Source organism: Nycticebus coucang, chromosome 3 (genome assembly GCF_027406575.1).
Source record: "Nycticebus coucang isolate mNycCou1 chromosome 3, mNycCou1.pri, whole genome shotgun sequence".
Lineage (NCBI taxonomy): Eukaryota > Metazoa > Chordata > Mammalia > Primates > Lorisidae > Nycticebus > Nycticebus coucang.
In genome coordinates, this window is record NC_069782.1 from 90479559 (window position 1) to 90497693 (window position 18135).

At 40.7% G+C, this 18135-nt stretch overlaps 1 protein-coding gene across 13 annotated transcripts in view; it reads left to right on the forward strand.

Moving 5' to 3' along the window:
• The window catches only part of KCNMA1 (potassium calcium-activated channel subfamily M alpha 1), a 784008-nt gene that overhangs the window by 500117 nt on the left and 265756 nt on the right, over window positions 1–18135 (forward strand). Inside the window, exon 6 of one of the 13 annotated variants that reach the window (XM_053584067.1) lies at window positions 6081–6183. The exons of the other annotated variants lie outside the window; for them this stretch is intronic. Within the exon in view, the coding sequence (XP_053440042.1) occupies window positions 6081–6103 (23 nt within the window). The 3' untranslated portion in view covers window positions 6104–6183. Of the gene's footprint in view, window positions 1–6080; window positions 6184–18135 lie in introns of those variants that run through there. 13 annotated transcript variants of the gene reach the window in all.

Here is an 18135-nt window from a genome sequence, read left to right on the forward strand (position 1 = left end):
CTTTGAGCACAGGTTTTCATCATGGGGAAGAGGAGGAGAGATTGGAGCAGGTTGGATTCATTTGTCTCCAACATTCCACATGGTGCACCAGGCCAGACAGTGCCTCAGAGACTGTCACCTTAGAAATGAGAGGAAACTCTAGGGATCCAGAGTGTAGTGACGTTCAGTGCCAGATGACAGCGAGGTGAAGGACAAGGAAGGAACAGGATGAATGGGACTGCTCCACCCCTCAGCTGGTTAGTTCTCAGGAAGAAAGTAGGAAGAAAGTGAAGGAGGGAGGAGGATCAGGGAGGATATTAAGGAGATTAGGAAAGATTCCCTTGAGTAGTCAAGGCAGAGACCAAAGTGAAGTACCTTTTCTCCTTCTAACTTGAAGCTTGTGCAAATGCCACAGGCACCTTAGTTCCTAATTTTAATAACAGTTGGTGTGTGGGAAAATGACCTGGAGGCACTTAATTTAAGCAGTCTGGACTTTAGGAAGTAAATGATAGTACAGGTGATATGAGCCTGGTCATAGATTCAGCCTTGACACTCCGCTATTTCAAATCACAGATGTTGGATGACTCGCTTGTCAGTTAAAAATAGGGCCAGCATTTGCCCACAAGTGGATTTAGGTTTTATTTCATTATCTGTTTCACAGGGAGGCTCTTTCTGTTCCTTCCTCTGTGCCTGGCCCCCTCCCCCATGCCTCTCTCCCTCCCCGACTCAACACGTCTTTCCAACTGAGGGATAAATACCCCCAGGGAGATGGGCATTTTATTTTATTTTTTTACTTTTTATTTTTGTTTTTATTAAATCATAGCTGTATATATTAATGCATTTATAGGGTATGATGTGCTGATTTTATATACAATTAGGAATGCTTACATCAAACTGGCTATCATAGCCTTCACCTCACTTACTTAATTATTGTGTTAAGACATTTATACTCTACATTTAATAGGTTTGACATGTATCCTTGCAAAATGCACCATAGGTGTGGTCCCACCAATTACCTTCCCTCCATCCAACCTCCCCCCTCCCCCTCCTCCCCCTCCTCTTCCCTCCTTTATCCTGGGCTATACTTCTGTTTCATCTTTCATATGGAAGTGTGGGTGATTATATATTGGTTTCATAATAGTACTGGGTACATTGGATACTTTTTTCCCCATTCTTGAGATACTTTACTAAGAAGAATATGTTCCAGCTCCATCCATGTAAACATAAAAGAGGTAAAGTCTCCATCTTTTTTTTTTTGTAAAGACAGAGTTTCACTTTATTGCCCTCGGTAGAGTTCCATGGCATCACACAGCTCACAGTAACCTCTAACTCCTGGGCTTAGGCGATTCTCCTGCCTCAGCCTCCCGAGTAGCTGGGACTACAGGCACCCACCACAACGCCCGGCTAAAGTCTCCATCTTTTTTAAGGCTGCATGATATTCCATGGTGTACATATACCACAATTTATTAATCCATTCATGGGTCAATGGACACTTGGGCTTCTTCCATGACTTGACAATTATGAATTGGGCTGCAATAAACATTCTGGTACAAATAGCTTTGTTGTAAAGTGATTTTTGGTATTCTGGTATTTTTGATATTCCTAGTAGAGGAATTGTAGGATCAAATGGCAAGTCTACTTTTAGATCCTTGAGTGTTCTCCAAAGTTCTTTCCAAAAGGAACGTACTAGCTTGCATTACCACCAGCAGTGTAAAAGTGTTCCCTTTTCTCCACATCTATGCCGACATCTGTAATTTGGGGATTTTGGGCTACTCTTACAGGAGTTAGATGATATCTTAAACTGGTTTTGATTTGCATTTCTCTGATGATTAAAGATGATGAGCATTTTTTTCATGTGTCTGTAGGCTATGTGCCTGTCTTCTTCAGAGAAGCTTTGTTCAAGTCTCTTGCCCACAATGAAATGGGATTACTTGTTCTTTTCTTGTTAATAAGTTTGAGTTCTCTGTGGATTCTGGTTATTAAACCTTTGTTAGAAACATGACCTGCAAATATCTTCTCCCATTCTGAGGGCTGTCTGCTTGCTTTACTTACTGTGCTCTTGGCTGTGCAGAAGCTTTTTAGTTTGATCAGATCCCAGTAATGCATTTTTGATGTTGCTTCAATTGCCCAGGGCGGGGGTGGTGGTGGTGGTCCTCCTCATAAAGTATTCTCAATTTCTTCAAGTGTTTCCCCTGTATTCCCTCCAAGTATCTTTCTAGTTTCATGTCTTAAGTTTAAATCTTTTATCTGGTGAAAGTCAATTTTTGTTAATGGCAAAAGGTGTGGGTCCAGTTGTGGTCTTCTACAAGTCTGTAGCCAATTCACCTAGCACCATTAGTTAAATAGGGAATCTTTCCCCCAATTTATATTTTTGATAGGCTTATCAAAGATCAAATGATGATACGTGTCTGGGTTCATCTGTTAGTTCTCTATTTTGTTCCATACATCTACCTCTCTATTTTTGGACCAGTACCATGGTATTCTGAGCACTATAAATTTATAGTGTAGTCTGAATTCTGGTGGCATGATTCCTCCTGATTTGTTTTTATTTCTGAGTAATGGCTTGGTTATTTGAGTTTTTTTCTGATTCCATATAAAATGAAGCACTATTTTTTCTATATATTTAAAGTATGACAGTGGTGCTTTAATAGGGATTGCATTAAATTTGTACATTGCTTTGGGTAGTATGGACATTTTAACAATGTTGGTTCTTCCTAGCCATGAGCATGGTATGTTTTTCCATTTGTTAACATCTTCAGCTATTTCTTTTCTCAGAGTTTCATAGTTCTCTTTATAGAGATCTTTAATGTTCTTTGTTAGGTAAATTCCCAAATATTTCATCTTCTTTGGCACTACTGTAAAAGGAATAGAGTCCTTGACTATTTTTTCAGCTTGACTATTATTGGTATATATAAAAGCCACTGATTTGTGAGTATTGATTTTGTATCCTGAGATGCTACTGTATTCCTTGATCACTTCTAAGAGTTTTGAGTTGAGTCCCTGAGGCTTTCTAGTTATAAAATCATATCATCTGCGAAGAGTGAAAGCTTGATTTCCTCTGACCCTATTTGGATACACTTGATCACCTTCTCTTACCTGATTGTGATGGCTAAGACTTCCATTACAATGTTAAATAGCAGTGGAGACAATGGGCAACCTTGCCTGGTTCCTGATCTGAGTGGAAATGTTTTCAATTTTACTCCATTCAATATAATATTGGCTGAGGGTTTGCTGTAGATGGCCTCTATCAGTTTAAGAAATGTCCCTTCTTTACCTATTTTCTTAAGTGTTTTAATCATGAAAGGGTGCTGGATATTATCAAAAGCTTTTTCTGCATCGATTGAGAGAATCCTATGGTCTTTATTTTTTGTTTTGTTTATGTGATGTATTATATTTATAGATTTGCGTATGTTGAACTAACCTTATAACCCTGGAATAAAACCAGCTTGGTCCTGGTGTGTGATTTGTTTGATGTGTTGCTGGATTCTGTTTGCTAGGATCTTATTGAATATTTTTGCTTCTATATTCATTAAAGATATTAGTCTACAATTTTTTTTCCTTGTTGGGTCTTTTCCTGGTTTGGGGATCAGGGTGATATTTGCTTCATAAAATGTGTTGGGGAGTATTCCTTCTTTTTCTAGTTTTGGAAAAGGTTATGTAACATAGGAACTAGTTCCTCTTTAAAGGTTTGGTAGAATTCTGATGTGAAGCTCTCTGGTCCCCGACTTTTCTTTTTTGGGAGATTTTATATAGTTGATGCTATTTCGGTACTTGATATAGGTCTATTCAACATTTCCAATTCTTTCTGGCTGAGTCTAGGAAGGTGGCCTGTTTCCAGATATTGGTCTATTTCCTCCAGATTTCACATCTCTGAGGATAGAGTTTTTATAGTATTCATTAAGGATTTTTTGAATTTCTGAGGTGTCTGTTGTTATTTCGCCTTTATCATTTCTGATTGATGGTACTAGGGATTTTGCTTTTCTGTTTCTGGTTAGGTTAGCCAAAGGTTTATCAATTTTGTTAATCTTTTTAAAAAGCCAACTTTTTGATTCATTCATCTTTTGAATGATTCTTTTGTTTTCAATTTCATTTAATTCTTCTCTAATTTTGGTTATTTCTTTTCTTCTGCTGGGTTTGGGGTTGGAACATTCTTTCTTTTCTAGTTGCTTGAGATGTCACATTAAGTTGTTGACTTTCTCTCTTTCCGTTCTCTTGAGGAAGGCTTGCAATGCTATAAGTTTCCCTCTTAGGACTGCCTTTGCAGTATCCCACAGGTTCTGATAATTCGTGTCTTCATTGTTGTTTTGTTCCAAAAACTTGGTAATTTCCTTTTTAATCTCATCTATGACCTAGCTATCATTCAGCATAAGGTTATTTAGTTTCCATGTCTTTGTATGAGTATGAAGATTCCTGTTGTTGTTGAGTTCAACTTTGATTCAGTAGTGGTTCAAGGAAATACAAGGAATAATTTCTTTTTTTTTTTTTTGGCCGGGACTGGGTTTGAACCCACCACCTCCGGCATATGGGACCGGCACCCTACTCCTTGAGCCACAGGCGCCGCCCGGAATAATTTCTATTCTTTTAAATTTGCTGAGATTAGACTTGTGACCTAAGATGTGATCAATTCTGGAGGATGTTCCATGGGGTAATGAGAAGAATGTGTATTCAGTTTTGTTAGGATGAAATGTTCTGTAGATGTCTGTTATGTCCATTTGTTGTAGGGTCAAGTTTAAGTCCAATATTTCCTTGTTTAGTTTATTCTTGGAGGATCTATCCAACACTGCCAAAGGGGTGTTAAAATCTCTGACTGTTATGGTGCAGGAAGATATCAATTGTTCATGTCTATTAGGGTCTCCTTTATAAATTGAGGAGCATTCTAGTTGGGTGCATAAATGTTAATTGAAATCTCTTCATGTTCAGTATTTCCCTTGACAAATACGAAGTGACCCTCTTTATCTTTCTTTACCTTTGTTGGTTTAAAGCCTGTTGTATCTGCGAATAAAATTGCAACACCTGCTTTTTTTCTGATTTCCATTTGCCTGAATTATACATGTCCATCCCTTCACCTTGAGTCCATTTTTATTCTTTAAGGTAAGGTGAGACTCTTGTATGCAACAGATATCTGGTCTGAGTTTATGTAATCCAGTTAGCCAACCTATGCCATGTGTAAGCCATTCACATTAATTGAGAGAATTGATAAGCTTGATAGTGTTTTGGGTATCATGTTTTTCAAATGTCTATTGTATATTTTTAGTCCTTTCCCTACTGTGGAAGTTAGATTTTGTTCAGAACTTCTGGGTGAGTTTACTTTGGCCATGGACCATTCTGCTGATCATTATGGAGGATGGGACTGAGAATATACTAGAGATCTGGTTTAGTTATGGCAAGTTTCTTCAACATCTGTATGTCAGTAAAGTATTTGATATCTCCATGAGATGTGCATTTTAATGGACACCAGTCCACTTGACCCAAGGGAGTGGGGCCAAGTGCTGGGGCTTCAGGAGAGAACAGGAATGAGTATTTATGTAGCACATTCTGTATAAAGGCATTTAAAAATACATGTAGACCAATTTATTGTCATGACCACTTAGAGGTATAATTATTATCTTTATCTTTTTACATATAGTAACAGGCTCACAAGGTTCATATAACCAGCCCGCATTCTCACAGTGCAGAAGAGCTGAGCAGGATTCAAACTCACATCTGTCTGATTTCAGAAATACAGGTCTTTATTACTATGTAATGCTGCCAGTGTGATGGAGAAATTTTAGGCATCAATAAACAAGAAAGGGAAGAAGAATAATTCTTGGGGTGGGGAACATTCTTATACTGAAAGAAAATTATGTAGGTGGCATCTTTGCCATTTTAGCTGAATATAATTGTAGATTGTAAGCTGTTCCACAAGACTGTAAATTCCTTGAAGACAAATTTATAGCAAATCACATATCTTCAGTATCTGGCTCATAGTAATCATAATGGCAAGCACTTATTGAGCACTTACTATGTGCTGAGAACCATTTATTTAACTGTTACAGATACATTAATTTATTTCTTACAACAAGCCTATAAGGTAGGTTACTATGACTGTTCCAATTTTATAGCTGGAAAAATCGAAGACCTTTGAGTTGAAGGAACCTGCCAAGGATCAACTCCCAGCAATGGCAGAGCTGTAATTTAAATCCCATAACTCTGGGATTTAACAGACAGTATCCTGTCTCTCTTCTAAATAGGTACTCATTTGGGATTTGTGGTTGAATAAATGTGCTATCACTTTCTGTAGGGTTAAGGGGGAATAAGACATGTGTTCACTGATGAGGTCAATTGTGTCTCAATTCATTGCTTGGCCAATATGTTCTAATAAATGAATGAATATTATAATGTTATTTTTCTGGCTACTTTCCTCTTAGAGAAACAAGCCTAATGCAGAGCAGAAGAAGCAAGGGTGTTTCCACAGTGACTATAGATGAAAGTCAATGCTTTCAGAGATAAATAAAGCCTTCATGCTTGATGGAGTCCCTTTGGCAGACAATATGGGGTTCCACTGTAGAACACATTGACAGGAGGGGTGGAAAATATGGATGCAGTTTAAGACAGTCTTTTTTTTTTCAACAGATGCCTGTCCAGAGAAATAAGCCCCAATTCATTTGCATGTATACATATATTTGCATAGAATTCTCTTTAACTATTTTAAACTTATAAGAAACTCTTTCTTGTGAAGAACAGATTTATCTTGAGAAGTGTTCACCATTTTAAGAGTCAGGTACTTGAGGCAGAGTTTGAATAACTTTGCCAAGAGCATGTGACTCAACACATGGAGGTGCCAGGATCCAAATCCTTGCAGCTGGCTCCAGAGGACACATTTATTGCCACACCAATGGGGTCTTTGGAAGAAGCTAGAAGATGTACCCCAAGGAGACAGGAAGGAGTTTTTGTTATTTACAGTAGGAAACCAGATGGCCCAGTGATCGTGGGGCATTTGGTGACAGAATATAGACCAGTTTGACTGGGCCCTAGAACTTTGGCAGATTTCTGGAAGAGAATTTGCTGTGTGTCAGTCTCTGTTCAGAGCTTTGCACACATCACTGGAGAGTTCAGCTGTGAAGTAGAATCTCTATCTTAGAGATGAGGAAACCAAAGCTGGGGGTTACATAACTTATTCATCTGTGAAGCTGCTGGGCACACAGCCTGGATGCAAATCCTTCAGTCCTTCAATTAACGCAGCCATCTCTCTGAGGTTGCATGCCCCTACTGCCCATTCAAGGTTAGAAGGGAATTTATATGGTCACCACTGATAATCCCTGTTTGAGGCATCAAGGTCAAGGGGAACTTCAATATCCCCAATAATGGTACAAGCAGCCTTGGTTTGAATACCTCTGGTGACTGGAAGAGCACCCTCTAATGGCAGCCCATCCTTATGTTATGAATGAGGTGGGCACCGCATATGGGGAGCTTTGACCTACAACTTACAGAGAATTTGGATATTTCTCTGTTTGTATTTTTTTTTTTTTGCCTGAGATTATTATTTTTTTTTTATTGTTGGGGATTCATTGAGGGTACAATAAGCCAGTTACACTGATTACAATTGTTAGGTAAAGTCCCTCTTGCAATCGTGTCTTGCCCCCATAAAGTGTGACACACACTAAGGCCCCACCCCCTTCCCTCCATCCCTCTTTCTGCTTCCCCCCCATAACCTTAATTGTCATTAATTGTCCTCATATCAAGATTGAGTACATAGGATTCATGCTTCTCCATTCTTGTGATGCTTTACTAAGAATAATGTCTTCCACTTCCATCCAGGTTAATACGAAGAATGTAAAGTCTCCATTTTTTTTTAATGGCTGAATAGTATTCCATGGTATACATATACCACAGCTTGTTAATCCATTCCTGGGTTGGTGGGCATTTAGGCTGTTTCCACATTTTGGCGATTGTAAATTGAGCTGCAATAAACAGTCTAGTACAAGTGTCCTTATGATAAAAGGATTTCTTTCCTTCTGGGTAGATGCCCAGTAATGGGATTGCAGGATCAAATGGGAGGTCTAGCTTGAGTGCTTTGAGGTTTCTCCATACTTCCTTCCAGAAAGGTTGTACTAGTTTGCAGTCCCACCAGCAGTGTAAAAGTGTTCCCTTCTCTCCACATCCATGCCAGCATCTGCAGTTTTGAGATTTTGTGATGTGGGCCATTCTCACTGGGGTTAGATGATATCTCAGGGTTGTTTTGATTTGCATTTCTCTAATACATAGAGATGATGAACATTTTTTCATGTGTTTGTTAGCCATTCGTCTGTCGTCTTTAGAGAAAGTTCTATTCATGTCTCTTGCCCATTGATATAAGGGATTGTTGACTTTTTTCATGTGGATTAATTTGAGTTCTCTATAGATCCTGGTTATCAAGCTTTTGTCTGATAGAAAATATGCAAATATCCTTTCCCATTGTGTGGGTTGTCTCTTTGCTTTGGTTATTGTCTCCTTAGCTGTACAGAAGCTTTTCAGTTTAATGAAGTCCCATTTGTTTATTTTTTTTGTTGTTGCCATTGCCATGGCAGTCTTCTTCATGAAGTCTTCCCCCAGGCCAATATCTTCCAGTGTTTTGCCTATGCTTTCTTTGAGGATTTTTATTATTGCATGCCTTAAATTTAAGTCCTTTATCCATCTTGAATCAATTTTTGTGAGTGGGGAAAGGCGTGGGTCCAGTTTCAGTCTTTTACATGTAGACATCCAGTTCTCCCAACACCATTTATTGAATAGGAAGTCTTTCCCCCAAGGTAAGTTCTTGTTTGGTTTATCGAAGATTAGGTGGTTGTAAGATGTTAGTTTCATTTCTTGGTGTTCAATTCGATTCCAAGTGTCTATGTCTCTGTTTTTGTGCCAGTACCATGTTGTCTTGAGCACTATGGCTTTGTAGTACAGACTAAAATCTGGTATGCTGATGCCCCCAGCTTTATTTTTCTTACTAAGAACTGCCTTAGCTATACGGGGTATTTTCCGGTTCCATACAAAACGCAGAATCATTTTTTCCAAATCTTGAAAGTACGATGTAGGTACTTTGATAGGAATGGCATTGAATAGGTAGATTGCTTTGGGAAGTATAGACATTTTAACAATGTTGATTCTTCCCATCCATGAGCATGGTATGTTCTTCCATTTGTTAATATCCTCTGCTATTTCCTTTCTGAGGATTTCATAGTTTTCTTTATAGAGGTCCTTCACCTCCTTCGTTAGGTATATTCCTAGGTATTTCATTTTCTTTGAAACTATGGTGAAGGGAGTTGTGTCCTTAATTAGCTTCTCATCTTGACTGTTATTGGTATATACAAAGGCTACTGACTTGTGGACATTGATTTTATATCCTGAAACATTACTGTATTTTTTGATGACTTCTAGGAGTCTTGTGGTTGAGTCTTTGGGGTTCTCTAAGTATAAGATCATGTCGTCAGCAAAGAGGGAGAGTTTGACCTCCTCTGCTCCCATTTGGATTCCCTTTATTTCCTTGTCTTGCCTAATTGTATTGGCTAGAACTTCCAGCACTATGTTGAATAGTAAAGGTGACAGAGGACAACCTTGTCTGGTTCCAGTTCTAAGAGGAAAAGCTTTCAGTTTTACTCCATTCAGTAAAATATTGGCTGTGGGTTTGTCATAGATAGCTTCAATCAGTTTTAGAAATGTGCCACCTAATGCCTATACTCTTCAGTGTTCTAATTAGAAAAGGATGCTGGATTTTATCAAATGCTTTTTCTGCATCTATTGAGAGGATCATGTGATCTTTATTTTTGCCTCTGTTAATATGGTGGATAACGTTTATGGACTTGCGTATGTTAAACCAGCCTTGCATCCCTGGGATGAAGCCTACTTGATCATGATGAATGACTTTTTTGATGATAAGCTGTAATCTATTGGCTAGGATTTTGTTGAGAATTTTTCCGTCTATATTCATGAGTGAGATTGGTCTGAAATTCTCCTTTTTGTTTGGGTCTTTTCCTGGTTTTGGTATCAGGGTGATGTTTGCTTCATAGAATGTGTTGGGGAAGATTCCTTCTTCCTCAGTTTTTTGGAATAATTTCTGCAGTACAGGAATAAGCTCTTCCTTGAAGGTTTGATAGAATTCTGGAGTGAAGCCATCTGGACCAGGGCATTTTTTAGTTGGAAGCTTTTTTATTGTTTCTTTGATCTCAGTACTTGAAATTGGTCTGTTCAGGAGCTCTATTTCTTCCTGGCTAAGTCTAGGGAGAGGGTGTGATTCCAAATATTGATCCATTTCCTTCACATTGTCAAATTTCTGGGCATAGAGTTTCTGGTAGTATTCAGAGATGATCTCTTGTATCTCTGTGGGATCAGTTGTTTCCCCTTTATCGTTTCTGATTGAGGTTACTAGAGATTTTACTTTTCTATTTCTAGTTAGTCTGGCCAATGGTTTATCTATTTTATTTATTTTTTCAAAAAACCAACTCCTTGTTTCATTAATTTTCTGAATGATTCTTTTGTTTTCAATTTCATTGATCTCTGATTTGATTTTGGATATTTCTTTTCTTCTACTGAGTTTAGGCTTAGATTGTTCTTCTTTTTCCAATTCCATAAGATCTCTTGTGAGATTGTTGATGTGCTCTCTTTCTGTTTTTCGAATGTAGGCATCTAAAGCGATGAATTTTCCCCTCAAAACTGCTTTTGCAGTATCCCACAGGTTTTGGTAGCTTGTGTCTTCATTGTTGTTATGCTCAAGGAAGTTAATGATTTCCTGTTTTATTTCTTCCTGCACCCATCTGTTATTCAACAGAAGATTGTTTAATTTCCATGCCTTTGGGTGGGTCGAGCATTTTTGTTAGAGTTGAGTTCCACCTTTAGTGCCTTATGGTCTGAAAAGATACAAGGTAAAATTTCAATTCTTTTGATTCTGTTGATATTTGTTTTGTGTCCCAGGATATGATCAATTTTGGAGAATGTTCCATGGGGTGATGAGAAGAATGTATATTCTTTATCTTTGGGGTGGAGTGTTCTATATGCATCTATCAAGCATAGTTGTTCTAGGGTCTCATTTAAATCTCTTATATCTTTGTTTAATTTCTGTTTAGAGGATCTGTCCAGCTCTGTAAGAGGTGTGTTAAAGTCCCCTGTTTATGATGGTATTATCAGATATCGTATTGCTCAGACTGAGTAAGGTCTGCTTCAAGAATCTGGGAGCATTTAAATTGGGTGCATAAATATTTAGAATTGAAATGTCTTCTTGTTGTAGTTTTCCCTTGACCAATATAAAGTGACCATCTTTGTCTTTTTTGACTTTAGTTGCTTTAAATCCACATGTGTCTGAAAATAAGATTGCAACTCCTCTTTTCTTCTGAATTCCATTTGCCTGAAAAATTGTCTTCCAACCCTTGACTCGGAGCTTTAATTTGTCTTTTGAAGCCAGGTGTGTTTCTTGCAGACAGCAAATGGATGGCTTGTGTTTTTTAATCCAGTCAGCCAATCTATGTCTCTTCAGTGGGGAATTCAAGCCATTAACATTTATGGAGATAATTGATAAGTGTGGTAGTATTCTATTCGTCTTATTTGGTGAGAGTCCATTGCTTAGTTTTATCTTTTGCATCAGTGTGGAGGTTAGGTTCTGTCCTTTGATTTCTGAGTTCTTACTTTGCTGCTGATTCATTGTGGTGGTCAGTGTGCAGAACAGGTTGAAGTATTTCCTGTAGAGCTGGTCTTGTTGTGGCGAATTTCCTCAATGTTTGTATATCCGTAAATGATTTGATTTCTCCGTCAATTTTGAAGCTTAGTTAAGCAGGGTACAGAATTCTGGGCTGAAAATTGTTCTGTTTATGTAGATTAAAGGTAGATGACCATCGTCTTCTTGCTTGGAAAGTTTCATTAGAGAAGTCTGCGGTCACTCTGATGGATTTGCCCCTGTAGGTCAACTGGCGCTTACTCCTGGCAGCTTGCAGAATCTTTTCTTTTGTCTTGACTTTGGACAGGTTCATCACAATGTGTCTTGGTGAAGCTCGGTTAGAGTTGAGGCGACCTGGGGTCCGATATCCCTCTGAAAGCAGTGTGTCAGAATCTTTGGTGATGTTTGGGAAATTTTCTTTTATAATATTCTCTAGTATGGCTTCCATTCCTCTGGGGCATTCTTCTTCCCCTTCTGGAATTCCTATAACTCGTATGTTGGAATGCTTCATAAAGTCCCATAATTCTGACAGTGAACGTTCTGTTTTCTCTCTCTTCTTTTCTGCCTCTTTTACTATCTGAGTTATCTCAAAAACTTTGTCTTCTACCTCTGAAATTCTTTCTTCTTCATGGTCTAACCTGTTGCTGATACTTTCCATTGCATCTTTGAGTTCCCTGATTGACTGTTTCATTTCCTTCAGCTCTGCTATATCCTTTTTATATTCTTCATATCGTTCATCTCTGATTTGATTCTGTTTTTGGATTTCCTTTTGGTTATTTTCCACTTTATTAGCAGGTTCCTTCATTGTTTCCATCATTTCTTTCATTGTTTTCAACATGTGTATTCTAAATTCCCTTTCTGTCATTCCTAACATTTCTGTATAGGTGGCATCCTCTGCAGTAGCTACCTCATGGTCCCTTGGTGGGGTTGTTCTGGACTGGTTCTTCATGTTGCCTGGAGTTTTCTGCTGATTCTTCCTCATGAGTGATTTCTTTTATCTGTTTCCTTGCCCTAATTTTCCTTTCACTTCCTCTTGCTCTTTAAGTTCTCGTGCCTGTGGACTAAGGGTTACAGGACCAGAAGGGTGAGAAGGTTGAAGAGCAAAAAAGGGATGAAAGAAAGGAGGACCGAGTGATAAGAAAAAAAAAAAGATAGAGAAAGGAGAGGGTGTGGGGATAAGGAATATTGACAAAAAGAAGAGAGGCACAGAAAGAGGGAGACAGGGCAATATAGGTGTACAGTAGGGTACTTTGACACAACCTTAAAAAACCCCACCTTCTGGGGGTGCCCAGTTGGGTGGTTCCCTTGAGGTCAGCAGCTCTTTGCTAACCTGATCAGACACAGTATCCCACCTCCACCAAGTAGAGAGGAAAGACAAAAATGCTATAAATAAAACCAAAACAAGCAAACAGAAAACTTTACGGGGATACAATTGGGTGAAAAACCAAATGGTAGCGGTAGAAACACTAGCAAAAATGACGTTCTAGTTATTAAAAAAGGCAGCAATGGCAAATTATAATTAAACTAGAAAAATTGAGAAAGAAAAAGGGATCTGTATGGAAAAGATTGAAATTAAAAAACAAAAGAACATCAACAACATCAAAATAAACAAAAAAAAACCAAACAAACAACCAAACAAAAAAAAAGAAAAAAATACACAACCAAAAACAAAGCAGTTTGTATATGTTATTGAATATTGTCTGGGCAACACGTGGTCTTCTGGGGTATGAGATGTTAGTCACAGTTCTGGTACGACTGGAGGCTGCTGATTTCTCAAACCCCAGCAGGTAGACACCCTAAATCTCTCTTCAGCCCACTTAAAAGGCACTTTGAACTTGTAAACTTGCTGAGCAGAAACTTTCCCAGCTTTCTCGCTGGAATCACTGCTGAAGTGGCTATCCACTTACCCAGTGTGCCAAAACTGGTCTCACTCTGCCCCTGAGGGTTAGGGCTGCAAGGCGGCTCAGACCCCACCCTTAGGCTATTTGGTTGCTGGGTTACCAGCTCCCACCCGTTTCTAGCTCTGCCACCCTGAGGGCGGAGCTTGCCGGGGCAGATCACTGACAATGGTTCCGTGTGACCCGCCGCCAAACACTATTAGCTCCGTCTGGCTCAGCGGCTCAGACTGGGGCCCTAGACAACGGCCAAAGTTCTCCGCACTTCCGCTCAGGCCTTCCCCAAGGCAGTTCAACTCAGTGCCAAGTCCAAGGACATCAAAACAGTTCACAGGTAAGGCCTTTCTAGTTTGCAGTCTCGCTGTACTGAACTTACAGTTGTGGGCGTGTTTAGACGGATTGAACACACGCGACCACTTGCCGGTTGTCCACTGTTTTAGTCCTCCTCTTGGGGTCCAGAAGTCTCTCGCTGACTCCCTGTATCCTCATAGGAGTGATGATAGGCAGTTCCCACCAGCCAGAGATGCCTGGAGTCCTATCTCCCCCGACTCACGGTGCCCAGATGCAAGGAAGCTGTTACTCGGCTGCCATCTTGCTCCGCCTCTTCTCTGTTTGTATTTTTAATGATTGCCCTCTTTCTGTCTGGCTTTATTCTTGCTTATACTCAGTACCCTGGGGATGGAGGCTATCTCAGTCATCTTGGGCTACCATAACAAAACACCATAAACTGGACAGCTTGAACAGCAGTTCTGGAGGCTGGAGGTCCAAGGCCAGTGTGCCAACAGGGTCAGCTTTGGGTAAGGGTTCTCTTCCTAGCTTGCAAATAGCCACCTTCTCACTGTGTCCTCTCATAGCAGAGAGAAAATAAGAGCAAACTCTCTGGTGTCTCTCCTTCTAATGGCACTAATCTCATCTATAGGGCCCCACCTCCAAGACCTCATCTAAGCCTAATTACGTCCCAAAGGCCCCATCTCTAAGCACTGTCCCATTGGATCTAGAGCTTCAATATAGGAGTTTATCAGGGGTAAGGGGTTCACACAGTCTTTAGCAGAGACCTAAGGGGGTGGTGGTGCTGTGGTTGGTAATGAGAGATGATGCTGAGAACTATAGGATGAGGGAGTATAGGGGTCAGAGGAGCTCTAACAAGCGTCTCCTCTCATCTACTCTGGAAAGCTCAGAATCCCCCCTCCACCCCATATAGGATTAGCAGTGGATTTGTGTATTTGGGTTATGGTAGTGGGAGGTAGGAGTGGGTCCACTCAGTTTTTCTGTCTAGTTGGGTGTTACATCCTATAAGGGAGTCCTCCCCATGGATTCCCAGTTGTTAATCAAGGTTCCTAAAATAAAAGAAGTGACTCAGTGGGCCCCAAACTGCAGCCTCTCCCACACCCTATTCTCTTCTACTTGATTTGAGGAATTATATAGCCTTTTCTCTTTCTATCCCCCTAAACCTTGTCCAAAGGAGCTTACATGGTTATTTCCAGAATGAAGCTGTTTGATAAGCTTGTCTGACACAGTGGATCAGAGCGAGCACTTCCCCTCCCCTTGCTCCTCCCCCTGGTCGCCTTTCTGACGTGGCCATATGCATCTCCTGCCCAGAACCAGTTGTAGTTCTTTCCAGTGGGGCTAGTGGGGGAGGAAGGAGAGTGTCTGTTGGCTCTATGAGGACAGATGCTAGTGGCCTGTACTGTGTGGCACAGGGGCCCTGTTTGCAGCACCTGTTAGGTGTGCTGGGGCCCTTGAGCTGCTTCCAGATCCTCAGCTTGTGCAAGAAGTGAACTGCAGGGAGCTGAAAGCCCAGCCTGCCGCTTCCTCTGCTATGATCCCCAGTAAGATTCTGGTATACCATCACCCACCCAGCAGCACCAGCACAGAGGTTTGCAGGCCCACCAGGCGCCGCAAAAAATCCCTGGGGGATTTGTTCCACAATGGCTACCGGGTGAAGTCTGGGCCTGCCACTCTCGACAAGGAGGAACCGCAGAGCTTCTGGCAGTCCCTGGTGTCCTGCAGCAGGCTTTGCGCCTCTTGGGGTAAGGACTCTCCCAACCTTGGTTCTTCTCCTCTCCCGGAGAATCCCATATGCCTGGAGGCTGCCTGGGAAAGTCGTGCTTTCCCTATGGGCTGGCTGCGGGGAAATGTCCAGTGGAGCAGTGACAGTGCCTGCCCCATTCCTGTTTCCTTGGCATACCCACTCAACTCAAGTGTTCTGGTATTATCTTTCTTTTCTAGATGAATTTAACTGGCCTCTAGTGCTCCTGAATATTATTGAGTTATTAAAGAATATATTTCAAGAGTGGTGGGGAAAGTCTAGCAAACGATGGGAACAGCCTGCTTTTTCTATTTGTTAAGTGGCAATAATTTCCAGTGAGTCAGCATTTTCAGAGGAGGTGTTGGGAGTGATTGATAATATTTTTTTCATGGGCAACAATGGAAGTTGTGGTTAAGTTTTTCTGTCCTTACACGGGGCCATGGGAGTGTGATCTTTCTGGTCTTGGGTAGCTCGCCATTATTCTTACCCAGCCAAGATGCTAAGAACAGTTCTCTGAGCAGACTTTCTTTTCTCAATGGCTTTCTGACAGGGATTTGGTTTTATTCAGGCATCTGATCTGTAATGTGCAGGAGTTTTAAATAAATGGCTTAAGTTTACATTTCTAGACCTTAAAAGCCCAGTTATAAGGAGGGATAGCTTTTATTTCCAGAAAGATTTTAAATAAATAGTTTAAGTTTTCATTTCTAGACTTTAAAAGTCCAGTCTTAAGGAGGGAATAGCTTATATTTCCAGAACAAGGAGTGTCTTTAAAATGAAGTGTAGTGCCTTGGAGATCCAGCTGAGGATTCAGATGTGGATAGGCATAGCTCAGATACCTCTTCAACATGTAACTCTGCATAACAAAATCCTAGTTAGCAAGCAAGTGATAGGTGAGTCCTAGTCAATTGTTTTTGTTAGAACTGCAGTAAAAGGTTTCCTTTGGCTAAATATTCATACCTTGGTGTCTAAAACCCTAAAACTGGATGACTAGATTGTTATACTCCCCTTCCCTCCGTTGTGAAGAAGAGTTGCTCTGTGCTTTTTAACGTCCAGCCCTGGTAGGACCAGTATCAAAGCAGCTAGAGGATGGCACTCAAATGGCCCACTGTTGAGCTAAGATCAAGTAGACAGTTTGCTGAGAAGACAAGTAATTGAGCAGAACTGTGAGTTTAGCTTGGTGTTCAATATCTTTCTTGCTTTTCCTTTGAAAGGAATTCTCATAAACGCATTCATTCATCTTCAGGAGTGAGTGCTCCCCACGTGTTACTCTAGAAGAGGGTACACTGGGTGGCGAGCAGGTGAATGAGGTGTCTGCTCCTCTGGAGCAGACATGCTGCTGAGGATGGAGCAGGGAGTGGCTCAGCAAGAGAACAAAATAATTTTCGACAGGGGTAGACACTACAAAGAACAGGCCGATGACAGTGAAGGGTGCTCCAGAGTGAAGACCTCCATGGGCCAGGCTTGCAGTGATCTGGGGGGAGAGCATTCCAGAGAGAAGACTCAGAAGAGAAGGCCCGTAGCTGAGGCTGAACTGGGGATGTTTGCGGAGCAGAGACACAGCATGGATGGCATGAGGACAGAGTGGTAACAAAGTGAACAGGCCCCAGACCCTGGCAAGCCTTCCAGCGCGAGATGAGGAATCTGACTTGTATTTTCAGTAAAAAGGAAGCCATGTGGTGGCTTTTACTGGGGAGAGATGTGATCAGATGGATATTTGGAAAGACCAGGCAAGCTGCTTTCTGAAGAACAGCAATGGTGCCTGGTGGGTGGGGGGTGGGGAGTGACGCAGCAAGGCTAGTGTGTGGGTTCTTTGTCCAGCCAGTGGTGACAACAGTATGGACTGTGGCTATAGCAGTGGAGAAGGAAGAAATAAGTTACTTCATATATACAGGGTGGCCATAAAGTTCTTGTGCAATTTAGTATAGTTGTCTAAAATAGACACAAACTTTTCAGACACAAGTCTAAAAGAGATTCAAGTTTGCACACGAACTTTATGGCCACCCTCTATTTTAAGAGGTAAAGTCAGTAAGACTTGTCTGTTTACCTTTTCTTTTTTTTTATTTTTATTAAATCATAGCTGTGTACATTAATATGATCATGGGGCACCATACACTTTGTTCATAGATTGTTTGACACATTTTCATCACAAAGGTCTTGTCTATTTACCTTTAAAAAAATTGGTTCTCTGCTTTCTGGCCCCTCTATTCCAGAAGGCCCTGGAAGCAGGAGCTTCACCCCTGTGCCTTCCGAGCACTCAGGACACAGGTGTGGGATGAGTGAAGGATGAAGCAGTAGGTGACAGGCCCAGTCTGAATATCAGCTGGTGCTTAGCATTTGTCAGAACAGGAACCAACACTGGGATGAGGTAGGGAGCAAAGCAGTTTGAACAATTACCAGGGGACAAGATTGTGAAAAGGTCAGACAAGCAGGAACTGTTTATAGAACGCAGGTTCTGACAGGAGGAACAAAAGCCCAGGGGCATTTGAGAACAAGAAAGATAGTCATGTTAACCACTGTGATAAAAATGTGTCAAATGGTCTATGAAGCGAGTGTATGATGCCCCATGATCATATCAATGTATA